At 50.3% G+C, this 21811-nt stretch overlaps 2 protein-coding genes across 2 annotated transcripts in view; one reads left to right on the top strand and one right to left on the bottom strand.

Moving 5' to 3' along the window:
- The window catches only part of TIMP2 (TIMP metallopeptidase inhibitor 2), a 51067-nt gene extending 36680 nt beyond the window's left edge, over positions 1-14387 (top strand). Inside the window, exons 2-5 of the mRNA XM_004275535.4 lie at positions 3-103; positions 2196-2304; positions 10035-10159; positions 11438-14387. Of these exons, the coding sequence (XP_004275583.1) occupies positions 3-103; positions 2196-2304; positions 10035-10159; positions 11438-11635 (533 nt within the window). The 3' untranslated portion in view covers positions 11636-14387. The remainder of the gene's footprint in view (positions 1-2; positions 104-2195; positions 2305-10034; positions 10160-11437) is intronic.
- The window catches only part of PGS1 (phosphatidylglycerophosphate synthase 1), a 584793-nt gene that overhangs the window by 225268 nt on the left and 337714 nt on the right, over positions 1-21811 (bottom strand). The window lies entirely within an intron of this gene.

Genomic DNA, 21811 nt, shown 5'->3' with positions numbered 1-21811 from the left:
AGTGATCAGGGCCAAAGCCGTCAGCGAGAAGGAGGTGGACTCCGGGAATGACATCTACGGCAACCCCATCAAACGGATTCAGTATGAGATCAAGCAAATAAAGGTAACGGCCACTGTCCCTGCTCCATTGGGCAGAGCTGTGGGAGCTTTGGGAGCAGGGCTGGGGACCGGGCGGGGCTGGCCCACCATCTCAGTGCACCACTGGGTCCCTAGGACTCGGTCCATCCACCTCTGAGGCAGACAGCTAGGAACGAGGGCGTCAAGCCACAAGTGGATCTGATTTTCCTTAATCCGTAAATGCTGAGAAGTGGTGTGGGTGTGGTCTGTTCCCACCAGCTAGGTTATTTCAGAAATGCATCATCTTCGTGAGCCTCAGCCTTAAGTTACCAAGTTCACAGCGTCTGTGGAACGTTCTGTGAGTGCCTCTTCACCTCTCCATGGCAGGCTCAGAGGCAGTGGGAACTTGGCTGTCGCCTCTGGGAGCCCGCGACCAATGTGAGAGCAGGTGACCTGATTCCCCCAAACTGCGGGTGGACTCTACTCTTGCCTACTCTTCCTCCAAACTGCGGGTGGACTCTACTCTTAGCTTTATGCTCTAAGAGGAGGGGGGATTTGGGCAGAGGAGGACTCCTGTGGACAGGTGTGCTGGGACAACTTCCTGAGAGAGGGGAGTTGAGAAGGAAATGGACATGGCAGCCTGGCCGGTGACGGAGAAGATGCTTCGCCGGGGGAGGGGAGGGACGGGAGGCATTGGGGGCTGCAGACCGAGGCGGTGGTGGCATTTGTTAGGTTTTCAGAATGGTGGCTGTGTTCGAGGTCATATGGCGAGGAGCCCATATTTGGGAGGGAGGGAGAGAGGGGAGGACGTGCGGGGGAGGTTGGGAAGACAGGACCAGTGCTGATGTTGACAATAACTAACTTGGTCTACAAGAGGGAAGAAGATTCTAGGCTCCAGCTGGAGGAACAGCGTTTCAACCTGGGTAGTAGTTGTGGCCATCCATATTTAATTTTGTTACAAAAATAAAAAATAGAACATAAATGTTGCCAGAAGGTCAAAGAAATGCTTAATCATTGTGCCTATGTCATTTAAAGAGGTGACCCAGTGCCTACATCTCTATTTATGAAGCGGGAAGGACAGTTATCTCTGCTCTCACGCCTCATTGAGGGGTCGTGAAAAGGCAGGTGTTGACAGCAAGGAAGCACTTTCAGCCCTTTGGTGACAGACGTCATTGATAACCTTTCTTGGCATGAGTTGGGGTGTAGCTCTTGCAAAGCGGGTCCGCCGTGACATTGGGATGACCCTGTTCCATTTGAGTTTGCTTGTTGAAACTCTTCCCCCCAAAACCAAACAACGCTATTAATCTCAGTTTAGCCACAGCGAGAGTCCTGATGCAGTTCGTGTGGAATCGTGGAGCCCGCGTGTCTGTGATCTACAGCCGTGTTTAGGCTCCTCTGTTGTGTGGTCCTGGTGCATGCGTGCGCTCCCCTTTCCATTACCCCCACCCCCGCTCCCCCGGCTTCCAGCAGCCTGCACCCCCAAAACTGGCGTGGAGGGCAGTTCTCAGTCCACACTCAGGCCACCGCCTGTCACTGTCCCCGATGGGGCCGCAGGAGCTCCCTGGCTGTGGCTGTGGCTTTCTCAGTTCCTGCCCAGGCACTGGAACAATGCACCCCTTCACCTGGGCAGCAGGTCTGTTCCCAAGAGGCTGTAAGAAAATCACAAGTTGAAAAGTCAAACTCCACTTGCCCAAGGAGTTACGTCCTAATTGAGAGGCGCCTCTCCGCTCTGGTCCTCGTCAAGTAGCCAGTGCGTAAAATTCCTGGAAAGACACAAAGTGGTGATACTCCGTGATGTGTCAGAATCACCTGGAGAGACATAAGCCCCTCCCCAGGGATGCTGAGATGACCTCACAGGTGGTAGGGAGAGCAGGTGTGTTATCTGAGGCGGGTCCTTCTGGATGACAGTCTCATGCCCAGCCTGGTGACAACTGCCACACTAAGAAGTAAATCAGTGTCTCCAGGGAATCCCGTGCATTAGGAATGGTCGTCTTCTGATCTGTCTTACTGGTACATCTCCATCCCCTTTTCCATGTTGGCAGTACCACGGGCGCAGGTCGGGGCGCCCCGCCGTGTTCGGGATGGGAACGTGGCTGTGCCGCCCAATTCGTTTACATTTCTCATCCTCCTCTTTCCAGATGTTCAAGGGACCTGACAAGGACATAGAGTTTATCTACACGGCCCCCTCCTCCGCAGTGTGCGGGGTCTCGCTGGACATTGGAGGAAAGAAGGAGTATCTCATTGCAGGTGTGTATGTGGATATGGGCATGGAACGTTCCTAGGGACCGTCCAGGGCTGGGGAGGCAGGGCGGCTCAAAGTGGAACAGAGCTCTGACGATACACACAGTGCTATTCAGAAGTCTCGGGGATTCCCTGCCTAATTCCCGTCAGAGAATTAGTGAATTTTCTCCTGTCCTAGACATTCCCCTTGTTAGACTAGTGGAACCAGTGTGACTTGAGGGGAAGGAACAAAGTAAACCGGTATTCATAGGAAATTTGAGGTCAGGTGCACGCAAAGAGGTGAGATGCTGGAAGTGCTCAAGCCCGGACAGGAGGCGGGGAAGGAGAGTTGAAACCTCATTTTAAATCTCTGGATATTATTACGCTCTCTACTCACCTGCTGCTTTGTTCGTCGTATCCCTCTTTTTTTACTGTGATAAAATATATATAACATGAAATTTACCATTTTAGCCATTCTTAGGTGTACAGCTCAGTGGCGTGAAGCATGTTCACATTGTTGTACAACCACCACCACCATCCGTCTCCAGAACCTTCATCTTCCCAGACTGAAACTCCATGCCTGTTAAACGCCCCCCTCGCCCCAGCCCTGGCAATCTCCATTCTGCTTTCTGTCTCGGTGAATCTGACTCCTCTAGGGACCTCATAAAAGTGGGATCCTACAGCGTTCGCCCTTTTGTGATGGGCTGATTTCACTGAGCATAATGTTCTCAGGGGTCAGCCATGTTGCAGCAAATGTCAGAATTTCCTCCTTTTTTAAGGCTGAATAATACTCTGTTGTATGGATAGACCACATTTTGTTTATCATTGCATCTCTTTTAAAAATTATACTCTTTTATTCTTACATAAAATGATTTCCCTTTACTTCTTTCTACTGCCTCCTCTGCCCACCCACCTAGGCTTCGCCCCAGAGTCCAGAGCAGGTGTCCTCACAATCAGCGCTATTGACATTTGAGACCAGATCATTCTTTGCTGGGGGGCTTTTCCTATGCATGTAGGACATTTAGCTACATCCCTGGCTTCTACCCACTGATTGCTGTAACATCCTCCCCCCAGTCGTGGGGTCTCCGACATCACCAGATGTTCCCGGGGCAGGGGCAGAATCACCCCGAGTTGAGACCCCGCCCCCCGGTCTAACAGAACCTCCAGTGATGCCATAAATGCTGTATGCCCGTGCTGTCCGGTATGGCCGCCACGAACCACACACGGCTGCTGAGCGCTTGAGCCGCGGCTGGTGCAACTGAGGGGCTGGGGCTTTCATTTTACTTCATTGCAGTTGATTTAAATGTAAATGTGAACGGCCATCTGCAGCTGGTGGCCCCTATACTGGCCAGTGCTGTCTGGGTCAGCCAAGGAAACTTGCTGCCCTCTTCTAGGGAAAGTAGGAGTCAGATCACAAACTTAAGAAAAAAGAAGAGACAGGACACCTCCCCTAGACCGACATCCTATTTTGTTCCCCAAATCCCAATTTAATCATAAAATGAATTCCAAATCCAAATCTCCATGATTTGGGGGATTTTCCTCCGTCCCGGTTATTCACACATTTCAACACATGTTTAGCGGGTGCCCCTAGGTGCCTAGCTCTGTGCTCGGCATGGCAGGGGTTCAGGAAGAGAGATCCTGGGGCCCTGCTGTCAGGAAGCCCATGTTCCCACCCGCGGGGGGACAGGAGAATAAGTTAAAGAAAGTAAGGTAAGTTTCACACGTGGGGAAATGTGAATAGTGAGTGAATGCTTAAAAGGTACAAAGAGGCAGAGACCCTAGCAGGTGCCAGGACCCAGAAGATGTAGTGTCGGGAGAAGGTACTGACCTTGGCCGTGCAAGGGCGGTGCTGCAGGGAGGGAGGTGCAGTGGGGCCAGGGAGGCTTCTGGGATCTCTCCTTGGACAAGTACCTCCCTCCCTTCCACAAAATGCTCACATCCAGCACCTGCTTCCGTGAGTTTCTTTGTCAATACCTCAAGAATTTTGTCCCTCTCCTTGGGGATAATGGGAGATTTTTTTCCTTCCTTTATAGGCCCTTCTGAACTTCCTAAATGTTTTATCTTGAGCACCTATTATTTTTTAACATCTTTATTGAGATGTAATTCACACAGCATACAATTCACCCATTTAAAGTGTATAATTCAAGGGTCTGGGTGTATTTACAGAGGTGTGCAACCTTCAGCACAGTCAAAAAGAAACCCTATACCTTTTAGCTATTACCTTCCTAACTCCCACTCTCCCCTGACCCCAGCTCGCAGCAACCACTAATCTTTCTTTGTAGATTTCTTTACTCTGGACTTTCTTATGAATGGAATCATGTAACATATGGTCCTTTGTGTCTGGCTTCTTTCAGCATAATGTTTGTTAAAGTTTTTAATGTTTTGTTCATGTTATAACATGTATCAGCACTTCACTCCTTTTTATGGCTGAATAATATTCCACTGGATGGATGTACTACCCATTCAGCATTTCTCCTATCCATTCAGCATTTCACTGGGGTTGTTTCTGCCTTTTGTCTATTATGAGCAATGCTGCTCTGAACATGTGTGTGCAAGTTTTTGCCTGGACGTGTGTTTTCATTTCTCTTGGGTAGATACTTAGGAGTGGAACTGCAGGACCTACGGTGACTCTGTGTTTCACCATTTGAGGAACTGACAGACTGTTTTACGAAACAGCTGCACCATTTCACATTTGCAGTATCTACTGTTTTTACAGTAGGAAAGATAATATCAAATGGAGAGAAGCGGATGAGGACAAAAATCACAATGCAGAGAGCTGACAACCTGACTGTGACATCACAGTAGCACAGGAAATGGCACTGGCGGAGACACACCTGGTTCAGGGACCTTATTGCCCCAGCCAATCAAAGGCTTCTAATTTTCTGTGTCCTTTTTTTGTCCTTGTCTCTAACACCCTTTAAAATGAGAGCCTCAGCCATCCTGCTGAGTCTCCACACTGCCCTCTAAGGGCTGTCTGGCCAAACTGCAGAGCTGCCGAAGCCCTTATTCAAGGAGGGAGAGCCTGCATCCTGTCGTGGGCGGCTCCTGGTGGAAAAGCGACCTCAGTGTGGGCTAGGACCTGCTTCCAGACATGCCCAGCTGAATCCTTACCCACGCTGAGGCTCTGTCTTAAAGGCCTCTACATCAGGCTTCACCAGCTCCCTGTTAATAGAAATAGGAGTGCCCTTTTCCTGGCACTGACGTTCTCCAAATGCTTTCCATGTGGGTTCCATTTAATCCTCACTACCCCCTATTATCCCCATTTTACAGATGAGGAAAACTGAGGAGTAGAGGCTGGAGCCGTGTTCCCAGGTCCCGTGGTGTGTGCCTGAACCCACTTTCACTTTCAAGCCGATTGTTAAACTTCGGTTGATGTCATGGTGGCAGCTTGAAATTGGCCAGAGGGGGAGTATTTACACCACAGAATTAGGGCAAACGCTACACACCAGAGCTTTTCCTCCCAGGAGAGCTGCTGGTCAGGCGTTTCTCAGCACACGCCTGACAGCGTCACGCTGCCGGGGAGTGGTGCAATGGTGCAGCCGGAATTTAGACCCTGGTCCGCCTGACCCCTGGGTCTGTTACACTCTGCTTCTTCCATCATTGGTCCAGGTTTCGAAGTCTCACTGCCCCAACGCCTAACCCAGCAGTCCTCCACATGCACTGCTCGTTGGAATTCCACAGGGAGTTTGCAAAAATCCTGATGGCCAGGCGGCACCCCAGACCAATTCAAGCAGAATCTCCAGGGGTGGGGCCCCGGCATCAGCATTTGTAAAGCTCCCTAGGAGAGTCCAGTGTGCAGCCAGGACTGAGAACCTGCCCTCCTCTGGGTCAAGGCAGACCTTTTGTTCCAGAGGTGCCAAATAGCCAGTCTGCATACACTCAGGAGAGCTGAGCCCCAGCAGCCGTGGTTGGTCACCTCCCTCGAGGTCAGTAGCCTCTGGACATTATTTCATCTCCTGGGGCCCTTCTCAGTCAATCAGACCTGCCTCTTGCCCCGAGATTCTGAGGAGCGGGGCACCGCCCTTTATTCCACGAGATGGGTGGTCCAGACCATGGGGCCCTTTGGCCGGATCCTGGGGCAGGATGGGGAGATGGCTTATGTCCAGCAGTCAGGAGCCCCAGCAGTGTCTCCGTGGAGCGTGGGGCTTGGGTCCTGCCCCGTTCCGCTTACCCCGAGAGTGCAAGGAAACCGCAGGGCTGCTTAGCAGGTGGGTCCAGGACAAGAGCGGAGGTCCACGTGGTGGCCGCGTGGTGATTGTTTTCCTGGTGGTTGCTTTTCTTTCTTTTGGGGGACGTGGAGGGAAAATCAGTTGTGCTCAGACCCTTTTCTGAAAGGGAAGGACTTCATGTCCAAAGGGAGCATCGTGAGTCAAGTGCAGAAAGCCTCACGATTTCAAGTCACTCGTGATAACATTGATATTTTTCCCACGCGGAAGCTCAGCCGTTCATATGTGCTATTTAACATGGAACATGTATGTGACCTGTGCTGCTCCTACCACAGGCCCTTTCAATTGTCCCCAGGCTGATTGAGAAGACAGTTATACAAGTAATTGCCACACACATTTCAGAAGCTTGCTACACATGAAACCATCCAAATTGTAGCTCCACTTATAATAAAAATTAAAAACACTTGAAGAGGAATTCATGTGGTGACTGTGTGCCTATCATCCTGACTACCTCACATTTAGTATTGGAAGCAAGCAAGTGACATGGGACACATTTTAGTTCCCTAACTGGCCGTGGAACATAAGATTAATAAAAGGCACTTCCACTGGCGGCTGACTCACCCCATTACAGAGGGACCTCTCTAATCTGACTTCCTTCCCTGGCTCAGCGAGACAGCTCTGGAACAAATCTGTTTAATTTCTAAAGAACAGACTCTAGATCTTGTTTTCCTGGAGTTGGAATGGGCTAACCAAGAATCACGGGGCACAGTAAACCACTCAGCCAGCGCTGGCTGCAGCCCCAGGAGTGACCACATAGCCTGGGGCAGCCCACCTCCTCCTGGGCTGATGACTCAACTTCACATGTTGAGTTGGCTCCGTGAGACGCTTGTGTTCAGGAACTGTTATGGAATCGGCCCTGTAATTTTCTTCTACAGTCCTCTCCTCCGGAAGGAAAAATAAACATACAACCCTCAGTTACAAATTTTAATTAATTCCTGTTTTTCTGTAGCCAAGAAAGACTTTGCTTTTTTTCCAAGGCAGACAGATGCTCACGTGCCCAACCAAGTCTTAATTACCTCTACTGAAAGGGGTCGCCTTTTAACATTCTGAGATGCCACACCGTTTACACGTGACAGTTAAAGCTTATGTGAGCCCAGTAACTGGGACCAATGAAACTATACAATTTCCATTTCATCTCTATGTCCTCTGTGGAAGTTTGAATTGGTGGTGAAAAGATTAAAGAGGAAGACAGCAAGAAAAAGATAACGAAGCACATTGTTAGAACAGATACCCACGCCATCGTCAGCAGACTTTTATTGAGCCATTACTATGTGCAAGGAACTATGGATAAAAAAGGATTAAGACACAACCCTTACCCTTCGTGTTTATGAGCTGGTTAAGGAACAAGATACGTAAGAAAGGCAAAGAACGATGTGAAGTGGGATATTGGTGCCCGTCACCTGACACAGTGGAAGTTGCTCCGGAAGTCTGGAGGGAGAGACCAGACTGAGAACTCAGCCTGCCTTTGATGAATGACCAGGCTGGGCAAGGTAGTAAATGCCAGAAGAAACCAGGCTGTGGGAAGGAGTTACTTGCCATCTGTCCATTTTGCTCCTCATCTATTCTGAACTCATAGAAAGTAGCTACAGGCCTAGAAAAAAAAAATAGCTATTTTTGAAGTTTAAGGCCACCCAGACGTATATTTTTTTAGTTATTAGGATCAGAATGAATGCTGCAGTAGTCATTCTGCTCTTTGATACGTTTCTTTACCTGGAATGTCATACAACTCTAAACAGATACAAAGAAAAATAGAGCTCCTGAAGGTAAGAGGCGTGTTTAAAGAAGAGGTAAGAGCATGAGAATTCATACCTGGGGACTGCTTCCTGCCACCTGCCCAGCAAAGGATGGGCAGGTGGCAAAGGATGTCACTGGTGCCGCTCGCAGCCTCAGGCAGCCCATCTCATCTTTCCCCTGGCAATAGATTTCTGTTTCACTTCCTCCCGACAGGGCGCGGTTGACGACAAGCTGCATCAGTGCTTCGCTGAGCTATGTTTCTATTAGCAGATTGTCCGTGGCCAGGGCTATGCCTGAGATCATTAAGTCGGATGCATTGCAGCTTTGTCAAGCCGAGGTGCTCAGGGTGCAGCCCGGGGCTCCTCTCTGCCTCTGAGGGAATCGCGTGTCGCTCTCTGCCAGGCTCTGGTGTCATCACTGGGTATCTGTGCCTCTTGACAAGGTGCCATTGTAGCAGGAGGGACAAGATTTTAGACGACCTCCCTGGCCCTCGTTAGGTTCTGTCAGTCACCAGAATACACTGGCTTGTCTTTTTCTCCTGCTCAGTTAATGCCCGGGCTGTCACCAATGAGAACTCTTCACAAAAGGAGGAAGGGGGCTGAGTCAGGAGCCTAAGGTACCACAGCGTCTCATCATCCCCAATAAAAGGAATTCAGGGCAGATTTCTGATTTTATAAAATTCTATTTTTACTGTTCATAACGGAACAACCCAGAATTACAAGTTCAACATCAAATGGAGGAAATGCTTAGGAATAAATATTTGGTGGAAAGAAACCAGGAAACAATACAATCTACGTACAACATGATCTTGTGTGTGTGAATACGTGTGCATAAAAGAATATTGGAAGGAAATGCATCAAAATTTAGCTCTAGGTAATGAAAAGAGAGAAGTTTTTAAAAATTATTTCCTACCGGACTTCCCTGGTGGCGCAATGGTTAAGAATCCACCTGCCAGTGCAGGGGACACGGGTTCGAGCCCTGGTCCGGGAAGATCCCACATGCCGTGGAGCAACTAAGCCCGCATGCCACAACTACGGAGCCTGCGCTCTAGAGCCCGTGAGACACAACTACTGAGCCTGCGTGCTGCAACTACTGAAGCCTGTGTGCCTAGAGCCTGTGCTCTGCAACAAGAGAAGCCACCACAACGAGGAGCCTGTGCACCACAGTGAAGAAAGCCCGTGCACAGCAACGAAGACCCAACACAGCCATAAATAAATAAATAAATTTTTTAAAAAAATTATTTCCTACCTTTTCTAAGTTTTCTACAGTGAGCTTGCATTCTCTTTATACTCAGAATAAATATTCCACAGTGTATGAGTGTGCTCGGGTTGCTATAACAAAAACCACAGACTGGGTAAACAACAGAAATTTATTTTCTCACAATTCTGGAGTCTGGAAGTCCAAGATCAAGATGTTGGCAGGGTTGGTTTCTTCTGAGGCCTCTCTCTGTGGCTTGTGGATGGCCACTTTCTCCCTGTGTCCCCACATGGTCGTCCCTCTTTGTCTGTCTGTGTCTAATCTCTTCCTCTTATAAGGGCACCAGTCCTATTGGATTAGGATTCACCCTAATGACCTCATTTTAATCAATTCTGGAAAGGCCTTCTTTCCTAATTCAGTCACATCCTGACGTGCTAGGGGTAAGAGCTTCAACATCTGAATTTTGGAGGGGACACAACTGAGCCCACAGCACATGGTACTGTCAGAACTGACCCTCCCTATGCCCAAGCCACATCCAAATGCAGGAGGAGGATGAGAACCCAGGACTCGTCCTGAGCTTGGTGACCCCTGTCTACTCAGGAAAGGCCGAGGGGAACGGCAAGATGCACATCACCCTCTGCGACTTCATCGTGCCCTGGGACACCCTGAGCACCACCCAGAAGAAGAGCCTGAACCACAGGTACCAGATGGGCTGTGAGTGCAAGGTAAGCCGCCACTACCTCCTCCCATGCTTCGCCTCACCACCACCTCCTCCAGGTGGGTGGACTGCTGGGATTTGATCCCTGGCTTTCCTGGGCCTCTCAGTCCTTGGGGTCCCAACTTAGGCCAGGGCTCTGGGGAGGTGTGGCCTACCCACAAGTGAGGATGTCCAGCCAGGGACATTTGGGAGGTGAGGGGAATCTGACCATGTGGCCTGTGGCTTCTAGGAAGGAAGCCTTCTAGGAGGAGGAGTTTCGTGGGGAGAACATGGTCCTAGGAGTATCTTTCTACAAATGTACAAGGGCAGAGAATTGTGTGCCTTGTGAAAGAGTGTCCCGGGTGCTATGCTTTTGCCAACATACCAGCCATTTCCATGCATGGGTCCGTGTAAATGTGGGGTCTGTGTGCTGAAGCCCCAGCCCCTCTTCTTAAAAGCAGCCCAGGGGTTGCACCAAACACAGTTACAGCGGCGCTAATGCTTAGAAGCAGCCGTAGAAGGTGAGATCTCCTCCACGGCCCGCGGGCTCCCATCCTGTTGTCTCCTAACACATCAGCACTGCCCCTCCCCCAGCCCCAGCACAGGATGCGAGTCTGGGTCCCGAAGATGCTGGCCCAGCGCAGCCCTGTGTGAGGCTGCGGGGATTGGCCTCTGCCGGTTGGCGCTGCTTGTGCCGCCCTCCTGCCCATCCTGGTAGATGGGCCCTCCTGTCCTTAGCTCGTTCAGAACGTGAATTCCGACTTACAGCTACACGTAGGTCCAGCGAACTCCTCTGTGCCCAACATGAAGTTAAGAAGCGAGTTCCTCGTTTTTCCTTGCTTGGCCTGAAGGTGTTCACCTTCCTGTGAACTCAGGTTCTTTTGCCAAAATGCTACTTGCCGATCCCCTCTAAACCCATGCGTGCTTGGGAGCAAGACAACGTCCTTTTAATTTGATTTGAACCTATCCAGTAGATTCAAGACCCTTTATTGTTATTATTGTTATACTCCCAGGAGGGCAGGGCTGAGCTGAAGCCAGTTTGTTATGCTCAGAGAAGGTAGACCAGATGGCCCAAAGTGGAGGAGCGTTCGCAGTTGCTGGGGGTGCAGAGACTGTGTACTGTCCCGCCTTGGGCAGGCTGCCTACTACCATTTGGAGAGTATGGGGCTCAGGAAAGGCTACTGATGGAGCGGGTTGGACTCCAGTCCCAGCTCCCTCCCTTCCTGGTGCACTGCCAGGTTCTGGAGATGCCCCCGTGAGTGGCCTTGGTCCCTGACTGAATCCACCTCTGCGTCCCCCTTCCTAGATCACGCGCTGCCCCATGATCCCGTGCTACATCTCCTCTCCGGACGAGTGCCTCTGGATGGACTGGGTCACGGAGAAGAGCATCAACGGGCACCAGGCCAAGTTTTTCGCCTGCATCAAGAGAAGCGACGGCTCCTGTGCGTGGTACCGTGGAGCGGCACCCCCCAAGCAGGAGTTTCTGGACATCGAGGACCCGTAAGCAGGCCACCAGCACCCCTGTGGCCAATTGAAAGCCTCCAAGAGTTCAGACTGGTCCAGCTCCGACATCCCTTCCTGGAAACAGCATGAATAAAACAGTCATCCAAGTGGGTCTAAATTAGTGTGATTCTCCTCCCCACCCCCGTTTTCCTTTTCAACATCGTTGTGGGTCTGGAGGCAGAGGTGGGTCCCATACCCCACCCGCCAGCCTGGACACTGCACAACTCGGTCTCCCATCCTTGAGCGCGGGCAGGGGCAGGACGCTCGGGCTTCCCTCCCAGGCCCAGCCTTGGCACTGTCACAAACGCTGAGCAGGCAGCGACTTAAGGGTCCCCTAGCCTGGTCAGGGCAGAGCCTGGAAGTGTGCATTTTGCAGAAACTTTTGAGGGTCGTTGCCAGACTGTGTAGCAGGCCTACCAGGTCCCTTTCCTCTTGAGAGGGGCATGTCCCTCAGTTCCTGCAGCTTCCACCTCTGGCCCTAGGGTGGCAGCCCCTGCCCCTTGTAAGTGCCCTGTACCCCCGCAGACTCCCCCATGCCCACCACGGACTCCCAGTACCTGTGACTTCTGTGTGTCTGGGAGCAGCCCTGGACCGGTGGCTTGCTCTTAATGGAGCCCCAGTTAATTGTATTAATCTGCAGAATTCCATCGGGAGCCTCCCTCCCAGACCTTGTAGCGATGCAGGGACAAGGAGCTTCAGCTCCAGCCAAGTCCTTTGATTCCCATCCCTGGCCCCCAACACACACCCCAGCCCTTGGCGGAACCTGCCACGTTCTGCCCTGGGGCAGACATTTGCGGGGGCGGGGCTTGGCTGCCCTTGTAGTTCCTTACTGAGCTGCTGAGGCCCCTTGCTCCCTCTTTCTCTTTCTGGCCTCCGGCATCTAGGTGGAGGGGCGCGAATTTGCTTGGCGAGGGGTTGTGTGTGGCTGGTGGCATGAGCTGGCTGTGCCGTCTGCACATCCTGAGGACATCAAAAGCTGGGTCCCGCTCTGTCCCCCAACACGCCTCAGAGGCCCCCAAGCAGGTGCCAGAGGTTTAGAGTATGACCTCCCTCAAAGACTGACTGTCACTGTGCCATGCGGGGGTTCCCGAGAGTGAAGTTAACGCAGCGTAGAATGAAGTCCTCCCCAGGGAAGGACGGATTTGGGAGGGAGGTGGCGTCAGTAGAATTCTCATTGCTTTCTGGGCCTCCAGGACTCTGTGGCCAGCTTTAAGAGACATTCTTCTAAAGATGAATTTTTAGAGAATATGTGAACCCAAATTACAAGTGTACCCACCTCTGCTTATATTTCTTGTATTACGAAGATCTCTCGGTTAAGAAAGTTCATAGGGAACTAGGGAACCTATCTGTTCCCTAAAGGTGGTTTCCTGATGCCAGTAAACTGGGAGTTAGCAGAGGCAGAAATTTCTCAGCAACAGTAAAGATAATCTCCTTTTTCTTCCCACTTGTGTTCTAAAGATAAACTGTTCTGAGTTTATCATGCACGCTATATGCAAACACACACAGTGAAACTGAAGTCTGTCAGCCTGGGAGTGGTCCTTCTGCAGAATTCTTCCAAAGTCATCTTCTAAGCCTGCTCTATTCTGCGGTGACCCCAAAGCACCTGTAAGACTCCTGACCTCCCCCACCAGTGGCATGCAGCCCCCATGCCTACCCGGGACCTGGTCAGCACAGATTTTGATGACTCCCTTTCTAGGGCAGACTAGGGGACTCTCCAGGAATCCGGCCCGCTCCAAGGGCGTCTTCATGCTGTACAGTGATAGAAAGTTTGTAAGATGTCATAATGGACCAGTCCTTGTGATTTCAGTATATACGAGAACACCAGACCCTCCAATCAGTATAACACCCCACCCCCGTCTGCTTCCTGTACGGTGTTATCATATGTAACATTTACTCCTGTTTCTGCTGATTTTTTTAAATGTGTTGGTTTGTTTCTGACATCAGTTGTAATCATTCCTGTGCTGTATTTTTTATTACCCTTGGTAGGGGTTAGACTCGCACCTTTTTTTTTCAAAGGTTTCTGCATCATGGGAGCAGTGGACCCAGAGTGGAAATGGCGCGGTAGCTAGCCTATGATGGTGATTCCTTCAGACCTTTTCTTCAGTTCCTTGAGTATCGTTGATTTTCCGTCTCCCATCTTTTGTTCTCCAGTTCCAATTATTACGAGGCAAAGAATCTTTGAGTAGGTTGGTTCTAAAAGATGGCCTTTATATTCAGTCTACGCACATCCGTCTTGTAGCCATGCTGAGCAGAAAAAAAAAGTCAAGATGAAGTACCTGGTGGTGGCCGAGAGAAGCCACTCAGATACCCTCAAGGGTAAATAGTTGCCGTATATATATAGTTTAAGAAGGCTGCATTCAGCATTGTTTAATTTATATGTTATGTTCTAAGCACTGCTCTTTCCTCCCTCTATACTTCTGCAAGCAACTCAAAATATTTAAAATAAAGTTTACATTGTAGTTATTTCCAAATCTTGGCTTGATAAGTATTAAGAAATATCGGACTTGCTGCCGTAATTTAAAGCTTTGTTGATCTTGTTCGTTTTTGTTTGGATTTTTTTTGTTTGTTTTTTTTTTTTTTTTACTTTTGGGGCAATGTGATTTTGCTGGAATATGAAGTCTGAGACCTTCCTGTGCTGGGAACACGTGAGAGTTGTTGAAAGTCGACAAGCAGACAGCGCATGTCTCCGATGCCTTGTGTCATTCTCGAGTGACCGCTCGGTCCGTGGACAATAAACAGTATTATCAACGAGAGCGCTGGCTATCTCTGTGTGATTGTGTCCGACACTCCGAGCTGCCGCTTTCTAGATTAGGAACACGGGAGGGTGCGGGTTGGTTTATCCCCTGAGAAGCAGGCCTGGGCGCTTAGAGGCCTAGGTGGGATGTGGCAGAGAGTGGGGCAGACGACGGGGAATATGGTTTCTCAAACTGGCCAAGAGGCAGGACGGGGCCCCTTCATTCAGCACATACTTCTCCCTTTCTGTTACGGAGCACTTCACAGACACACACACACACACACACACACACACACACACACACACACACACACTCACACATGAAAGCAGAGCCCTGCAACCATCTTGCATCGTCCACAATGAAACCACAGTCTTTCTTCTCTTCCTGCACCCACTCCCCCAACCACCCTGCCCGAGATTATCAGTAAGGGAAGATTCCAGATGTCAACCAGTTTTATCTGTAAATGTTTCAGTACATATCTCTAAAAACACAAGAACTATCCTTTTAATATTTATTTTTTGATTTGGCTGTGCCGGGTCTTAGTTGCGGCACCTGGGATCTTTAGTTGTGGCGTGTGGGATCTAGTTCCCTGACCAGGGATTGAACCTGGGCCCCCTGCATTGGGAGCGTGGAGTCTTAGCCACTGGACCACCAGGGAAGTCCCAAAACAAAAACTATTTTAAAAACATTTCCGAAATACTTTTATCACACCTTGAAAACATAATTAGAATCCGTGAATGTCATGGAAGATCTAGTCAGTGTTCAGACATCTCTGATGGTCTCGTAAATGCTTTTTTATAGTTTGTTGTTTTGAATCAGGATCCAAATAAGGTCCCTACATTGCAGTCGCTCCCTCAAGTCCCTTCCCCTGCCCCCCTGCTCCCCTGCCCTGCCTCCCTTCTCTCCCTCTCAAGCTGGAAAAAATGGTCCCATCATCATTCTTTTTATTAACTTATTTACTTATTTATTTTTGGCTGTGTTGGGTCTTCGTTGCTGCCCGCGGGCTTTCTCTAGTTGCTGTGAATGGGGGCTACTCTTCGTTGCGGTACACGGGCTTCTCATTGCGGTGGCTTCTCGTGTTGCGGAGCACAGGTTCTAGGCACAGGGGCTTCAGTAGTTGTGGCGCATGGGCTTAGTTGCTCCGCAGCATGTGGAATCTTCCCGGACCAGGGATCAAACACGTGTCGCCTGCATTGGCAGGCGGATTCTTAACCACTGCGCCACCAGGGAAGTCCCCCCATCATCATTTAAACTTTAACCGAGTCTCATATCACTGCGAGTCACCATATGAAAGTCCGTTCATGGTATGTTCGAACACATGACCACCCTCTGGCCCCCTTGTAGAATTTGTTATTCCAGGGACAAGCTGGAAGATTCATGTTTGCCATTTTCTGTAGCAGATCCCTAATCAGCAAGAACAAACTCACAGCTGCCTCATGAGGCAGTAAAGAGTTAGTGAGACAAAGCATTAAATGCCATCCACTGCAGGAATATCTGGATTGTTCTTTCCATGTGATGAGATCTATGGGGGAAATGGTTCAGAGGCATATTAGAATAATATTGAATAATACAAACACTTTCTCTATCATACAAATGACCTTACTTGGCATTGGTGCCCGTCCCAACCTGCAGACCACATTTGGGGTCTTAACACAAACGTTTCATTCATTTTATGTGTTTAGGTCAAATGGGACTTTTTAAAAACACTTCTTGTGGAAATTTTCCAACACAGACAGAAACACAGAATGACAAAACGAATTCCATGCACTCATGATCCGGTTTCAACAATTTTCCCAGTTTTCTTGATCTTTGCAGGCAGTTTTAAATCAGTTTGAAGACCCACATATGGGGTAACCAGATTGTTAGGGATTCTACCAGACACCACTGTTTCCCCCTCAGCCTTGCTCATTCTGCGAAAGAAAAGCAATGGGGGCAACTGAGGACAACCTGCTCTCTGGTCGGAACCCCCAACAGACACATGTGGGTTCAAAGTGGAAACACGGCAGCAGCCTCTGCAGGATCCAGTTCGCAAGACCATGATCGGGGGTGGGGGTGGGGTGGGGGACAGGGCGGCAGTGGGAGAACCATCAGGGCTGGTGAAAATCCTTCAGACGTTTGAGGGGCACTATCTTTTCCCTCCTAATTATTCCTGGATCTGTTTATCTGATCTAACTTAAAATCAAACCAAGATGGTGGAGCTGCAATATTTCAGTAGGGTCAGCTTTATCCTAACAGCGACGTGCTGTTGCCATGGTTTTACATTAAGACTTTCAAGTTCACGGACAGATCTATCTCTGGCCTTGGGTTCAAGCTTCTAGCCGAGCCATAGCTCACCCTGTCACAGGCAGTTGCCTTGAATCATCTTGCAGTGAAAGGCAGTGCTTTGATTTGGGGAATCATTTAGCTCTAATAGCTTTCTTCCTCCAAGAAACAAATTGTGGGGAAAAGAAAAAAAAGACATTCAGAAACAGGAGAGAATTCTGCTTGTTTTCATTCAGTAACAACTTGGAGGAATGTTTCTTTCTAATTAAATGAAACAGAAGCGTGAACCAAATCCAAGTCGGAGTCTGCAGAATGGTGGGGTGTCACGTGGGGGTCAAAATCAGAGAAAGGGTGAGTGTTATAGAGGATCTGAGGACAGGATCCAGGATGGGATGCAGAGGGAAGGCTGCATACCTCACCTAGAAAGAAAGCTTAAAGTTTCGTTTTTATTTTTAGGCCAATCAACGTGTCCTTGCTTTGTCCTTTGAAGTGAAGTTGGGTGGTGGGGCTGGGCGGGTGGGCAGCAGGAATGAGATTCCAACAAGAGAGGCTCCCTGGAGACTTAGCCCCCAGCGTTTGTATTGGGTGCTGGTCAGGTTGGCGCCCTCTGCCCAGCGTGTAGCAAAACCCCAGACTCCCAGAGCAGAAGCAGGTTTCAACATCCACAAACAGCTGGGGCACGGGAGCCACTCTTATTAGAAATCCACGCTCCCAGACCTCGGAAGCAGACCTTCCAGGGGGAGAGAGGTCTCGGGCCTGCCGTGATAACTCTTTTTCGCGTATGAGTCCTTTCCATCTTCCTCCATGATCTGTCCCCAGTTCAGGAGACTCTGCTCCTAAACTCCCAGGGGCAACTGCTTAGGAAATCATTCTGATAAACCTAATAATTCCAGTCATAGCTAACGTTTATCCCACGCCAGGACTTGTGCTAAATGTTTCACGTACATGATCTCATTTAACATCTGCCAACTCTGAGGGGTGGTCCTCTCACCTTCCCATTGGATAGATGGGGAAACCGGGGCCTGGGAAGCTTGAGTTACCGGTCACCCAGCCGTTCAGCACTGGAGCTGGGATTTGAACCCAGGCAGAGTCAGAATCCTGGGCCCAGCTCTTCAGTAGAACATACGCCTGCCCTGCTTCCCCAGCCTCTCTAAGGACCACGGACAGAGCCTCCAACAAGGACGTGGCTCAGGTAGAAGCAGGTTATCCTCCACAGATCGACGCCCACCCAGCAGCAGGTGGGGACCCTTTCCTTCCACTTGCAGGAAGAGCCTTGTAGTGGTTTGTTTTTATGTGTTTTTTTCCCCCCAGGACAAAGGCAGATTTCTCTCCCTTTTTCTGAATTTTGAAACAATGACAGCAAAATGCTAGTCTCAGTGAAGACACTTGATCACACCAAGATACCTTGTTCCAAGTTGTAATTTCTAAACTTAAAAAAAGAATAAAATTCAATTATCTGGGAAATTCATCCCTATGTGCTTTCTCTTCCAAACCAGGACACTTCTGAGCGAGAAAGCGGATGCTATTAACAATTAGTAGTATCAAGAGGTGTACAGAAGCACTGTCCTGGGCAAACTGCTAAGTGTCACCCTGTCATTATGGGACACCTTCCAAACACTCAAGGTATATCAAGCCCGCTCTGCTGTATTCCCAGTTGCTAGAGTTCATCCTCAGATGCAGCACACCCACAACCCTGGGGCCCGAAAGCCTTATCCTACCTTCCTGTGATCTGAGAGCGAAGGTGTACCAGCTAAGGCAGCTCTGGATACCGTGGCAAATGAGCCCAGTATCCCAGGGACTAACACAAAGGAGTTTATTTCTTGCCAAGACCAATGGGGATGTTTGGTGGGTGCCCTCCAAGGCTGATTCAGAACCTGGGTTCTTTCCCTCAGTGTCCTTCACCACCTTCTGGAGCCTCGGAGTCCTTGGTTTTCAGCCAGAAAGAGGAGGGGAGAGGAGGCACCATAGATTCTTAGCCTCTCCGGCTTGGGGGTGACATCTACCACCTCTTCTCCCAGGTACTAGACAGACTGAGTCGCCATTCAACCATTCAACCCCATTCAACAGGCAGCTTCGGGCCATGGCCCCTCTGCCTCTACCCACCCGCTTCCCAGGCAGGCCCAGACACGGCAAGGAGGAGTCTAGGTGGGCCTACTATGTGTTCCCTGGGCAGTGCTGGGGGCGGAGGGCTCAAAAGCAAGGTGGTGCCAGGACTTAAAAGGCAGGGTCTCAGGCTTCCCTGGTGGCGCAGTGGTTGAGGGTCCGCCTGCCGATGTGGGGGGCACGGGTTCGTGCCCCGGTCCGGGAGGATCCCGCGTGCCGCGGAGCAGCTGGGCCCATGGGCCATGGCCGCTGGGCCTGCGCGTCCGGAGCCTGTGCTCAGCAGTGGGAGGGGCTGCAGCGGTGAGAGGCCCGCGTACCACAAAAAAAATAAATAAATAAAAAATTAATTAATTAATTTAATTTCATTAAATAAAAATAAATTAAAAAAGGCAGGGTCTTGAACACTCTTGCAAAGTTTGTATAATCTAGTCCTGAGGCCAGAAAGTTGCAAGCGGTGCTTTGAGGACAGTAACAGAGCTGTGCAAAGTGCCCCTGTGGTACAAAGGAAAACCAGAGCCACCTGGGGGGAAAGGAGCAGATCAAACCAAGCCCAGCAGCGGAAGCAACACCCAGACGGATCAAGTGAGAGGCCTGGTGGGGGAGTTTGGGGGAGGCAGACGGGTGTGCAGAGGGGTGTTACGAGAGCCGTGGGGATGGGTGATCTCACGGCTTCCGTAAGGATTCAAGCAGGATTTCAGTATTAGCAGGTGGGGAAAGCTGCCCTCAAACACACAGGGAAAGTACACACCTGTGGCATTTACGCTGGGTGAGTTTTCTTAGAGAGGAAGCTTTGTCAGGGAGCGGAAGGAAGAGGCAGGCGAGTGGCCACAGCCGACACAGGGATTTAAGGTCCATTGGCTACTTTTTGGCCAAACCACTGAACACAGGCCCAATTCCATTGCAGCCCATCTGCGTGCAGGGGAAAGAAGGCCTAAAACAAAACTCTGGGAGCCCTGCCACGTGGCTTTTCCTTGGTGAGTTCAACCAGACCCGGGTTTGGATGTAACTCCAGTCTCTAGAAACTGGAAATTGTTAGGGTTGTGTAGGCCCAGCAGCAGCGGCTCACAGGAACCAAAACTCACAGTGACTGACGTAAAGGTCAGAAGAACAATGATTACTTTACAGTTAGAAATGTGACACAGGTATTTCCAGAAATTAGCTTAAATCTTTAGTCATCTACAGGCTGTGAAACCAGGGGAGGGGTCCAGTCCCTTTTACGTCAACCTCCAAAGTAAGGAGCCCCCAGGTGACTTCTGGGCAACAATACTGTTACTTTGTTAATGCACCTTTTTTAAGGTAAGTTCTAATTTGATTCATTTTGGTTACAGCTTTATTTTTTTCTTAATTGAGAATGCTTTATTCTTTCATCTTCAGTGTTTCTCCAGTTTTCTCTTTCAGGATTTAGAGATTATTCAATTGTCTCATCTCTAGCATTTTTTTTTTTTTTTTTTTGCGGTACGCGGGCCTCTCACTGTTGCGGCCTCTCCCATTGCGGAGCACAGGCTCCGGACGCGCAGGCTCAGCGGCCATGGCTCACGGGCCCAGCCGCTCCGCGGCATGTGGGATCTTCCCAGACCGGGACATGAACCCGTGTCCCCTGCATCAGCAGGCGGACTCTTGACCGCTGCGCCACCAGGGAAGCCCTCATTTCCAGCATTTTATTTGCCATTTAGTTGGATTTCACATTTATCCAGTGTACCTCCAGCACACCGGTCCAGGGACACACCAATGAAATGAGACTTGATGGGGGAGGGAAGAGAAGTCCCGAGAACATTCCAATTGAATGTATAAGTGGAATGTGCCGCCAGCCCAAGGCAACACCAACCTAATGGCAGGGATGGAGGGAATCCAGGAAGACCTCTTGGTGGAAGTGGCACCAGAGGAGGTTGTTGAAGGACAAGTGGGAAAGGGAATTTTAGGCCAAAGACCAACCTGAGCCTGGAGTAGAGACAGCCTGATTGGGGCCTGGGGGGCACTTGGATTTAGCTCTGCTGAAGGATGCAGGGCAGGGAATGGCTGGGGAGGAGGGGGAAAGGCAGGCAAAAGCCAGCCCCTGGGAGGCTATTAGAGACCCTGCGAAGGAGCTTGGCTTTCCCATCAGCAGGAGGCAGGGGGAGGGGTGGACGGGAAAGGGTTTCAGACAGGAGTGAAATGGGTTCAGTTCGGCCTTTTAGATATATTATTCTGTTTGGCAGCTTGAGCAATGGACTTGGCTCTATTCCAGTAATGCAGGAGAGAGCGGAGAGCGGCTTTACTTCGGCAATTGGACTGAGGGGAGGGAATGGCTTGAGGAATATTTGGAAAGTAAAATTAGCAAAATTTGTTGAGAATTTACACGGGGTGAGGGAGAGAGGGGGAGTCCAGGATGCGGCCAGGCAGGTGATCGTTGGGGTTACTGGCTGCATCAGTCCAGGTCCAACCAGGAACACCAAAACCACTCTGCACAGCCCTTAAAACAGCAGGGATTAAGGTAGGGATTGGTGACAGCCTGATGGAAGAAACTCCCTGGGAAGCCAAGAAGGGAACAGCAGGAAGCTGTCAGCAGCTCGAGGGTGGAGGGGCAGAGGGAGGGGCAGCTCTTGTAGGCTGCCCTACAAGAGCCCAGGGAGAGGCCAGGTGGGAGGCTGCAACCACAGTATGTCTCTCTGGATGGAGTTGAAGCCACTGCTGGAAACTCCACTCAAAGCAGAGAGGGAGGGGAAGAAAGGCCTGCTTCTCCTTTCGTCTGCCCACCAGTCTCAACAGTGCCCCCAAGTGGCCGGACCCACTGGGAAACCAGCTGAAAAGGGCAAGGATTTGGTCTGAGCTCTAGCACAGCAGCCCAAGTAGGCAACAGGGCAGAAAGAAGAGGCAGTTTGGGGGGGGGGGGGGGGGCGGGGAGGCGTTTCTGGGCATGGTGAATTTCGAGGTGGGACACCTCGAAAGGACACCCCCTTCTGGGGAAGGGGTGTCCAGGAGGCACTGGACCCACCTTTCCAAAGATTAGGGGGAGAGGTCTGTGTTGGCACATTTGGAATTTACCAGCCTACAGGAAGTAGTTAGTTGCAGTGGTGACAGCAATGGATGTACTCATAGGT

The sequence above is a fragment of the Orcinus orca genome, chromosome 19 (genome assembly GCF_937001465.1).
Source record: "Orcinus orca chromosome 19, mOrcOrc1.1, whole genome shotgun sequence".
In the NCBI taxonomy this organism is placed as follows: domain Eukaryota; kingdom Metazoa; phylum Chordata; class Mammalia; order Artiodactyla; family Delphinidae; genus Orcinus; species Orcinus orca.
The sequence above is the reverse complement of the archived record's forward strand: the minus strand, read 5'-3'. Positions and strand labels throughout refer to the sequence as shown.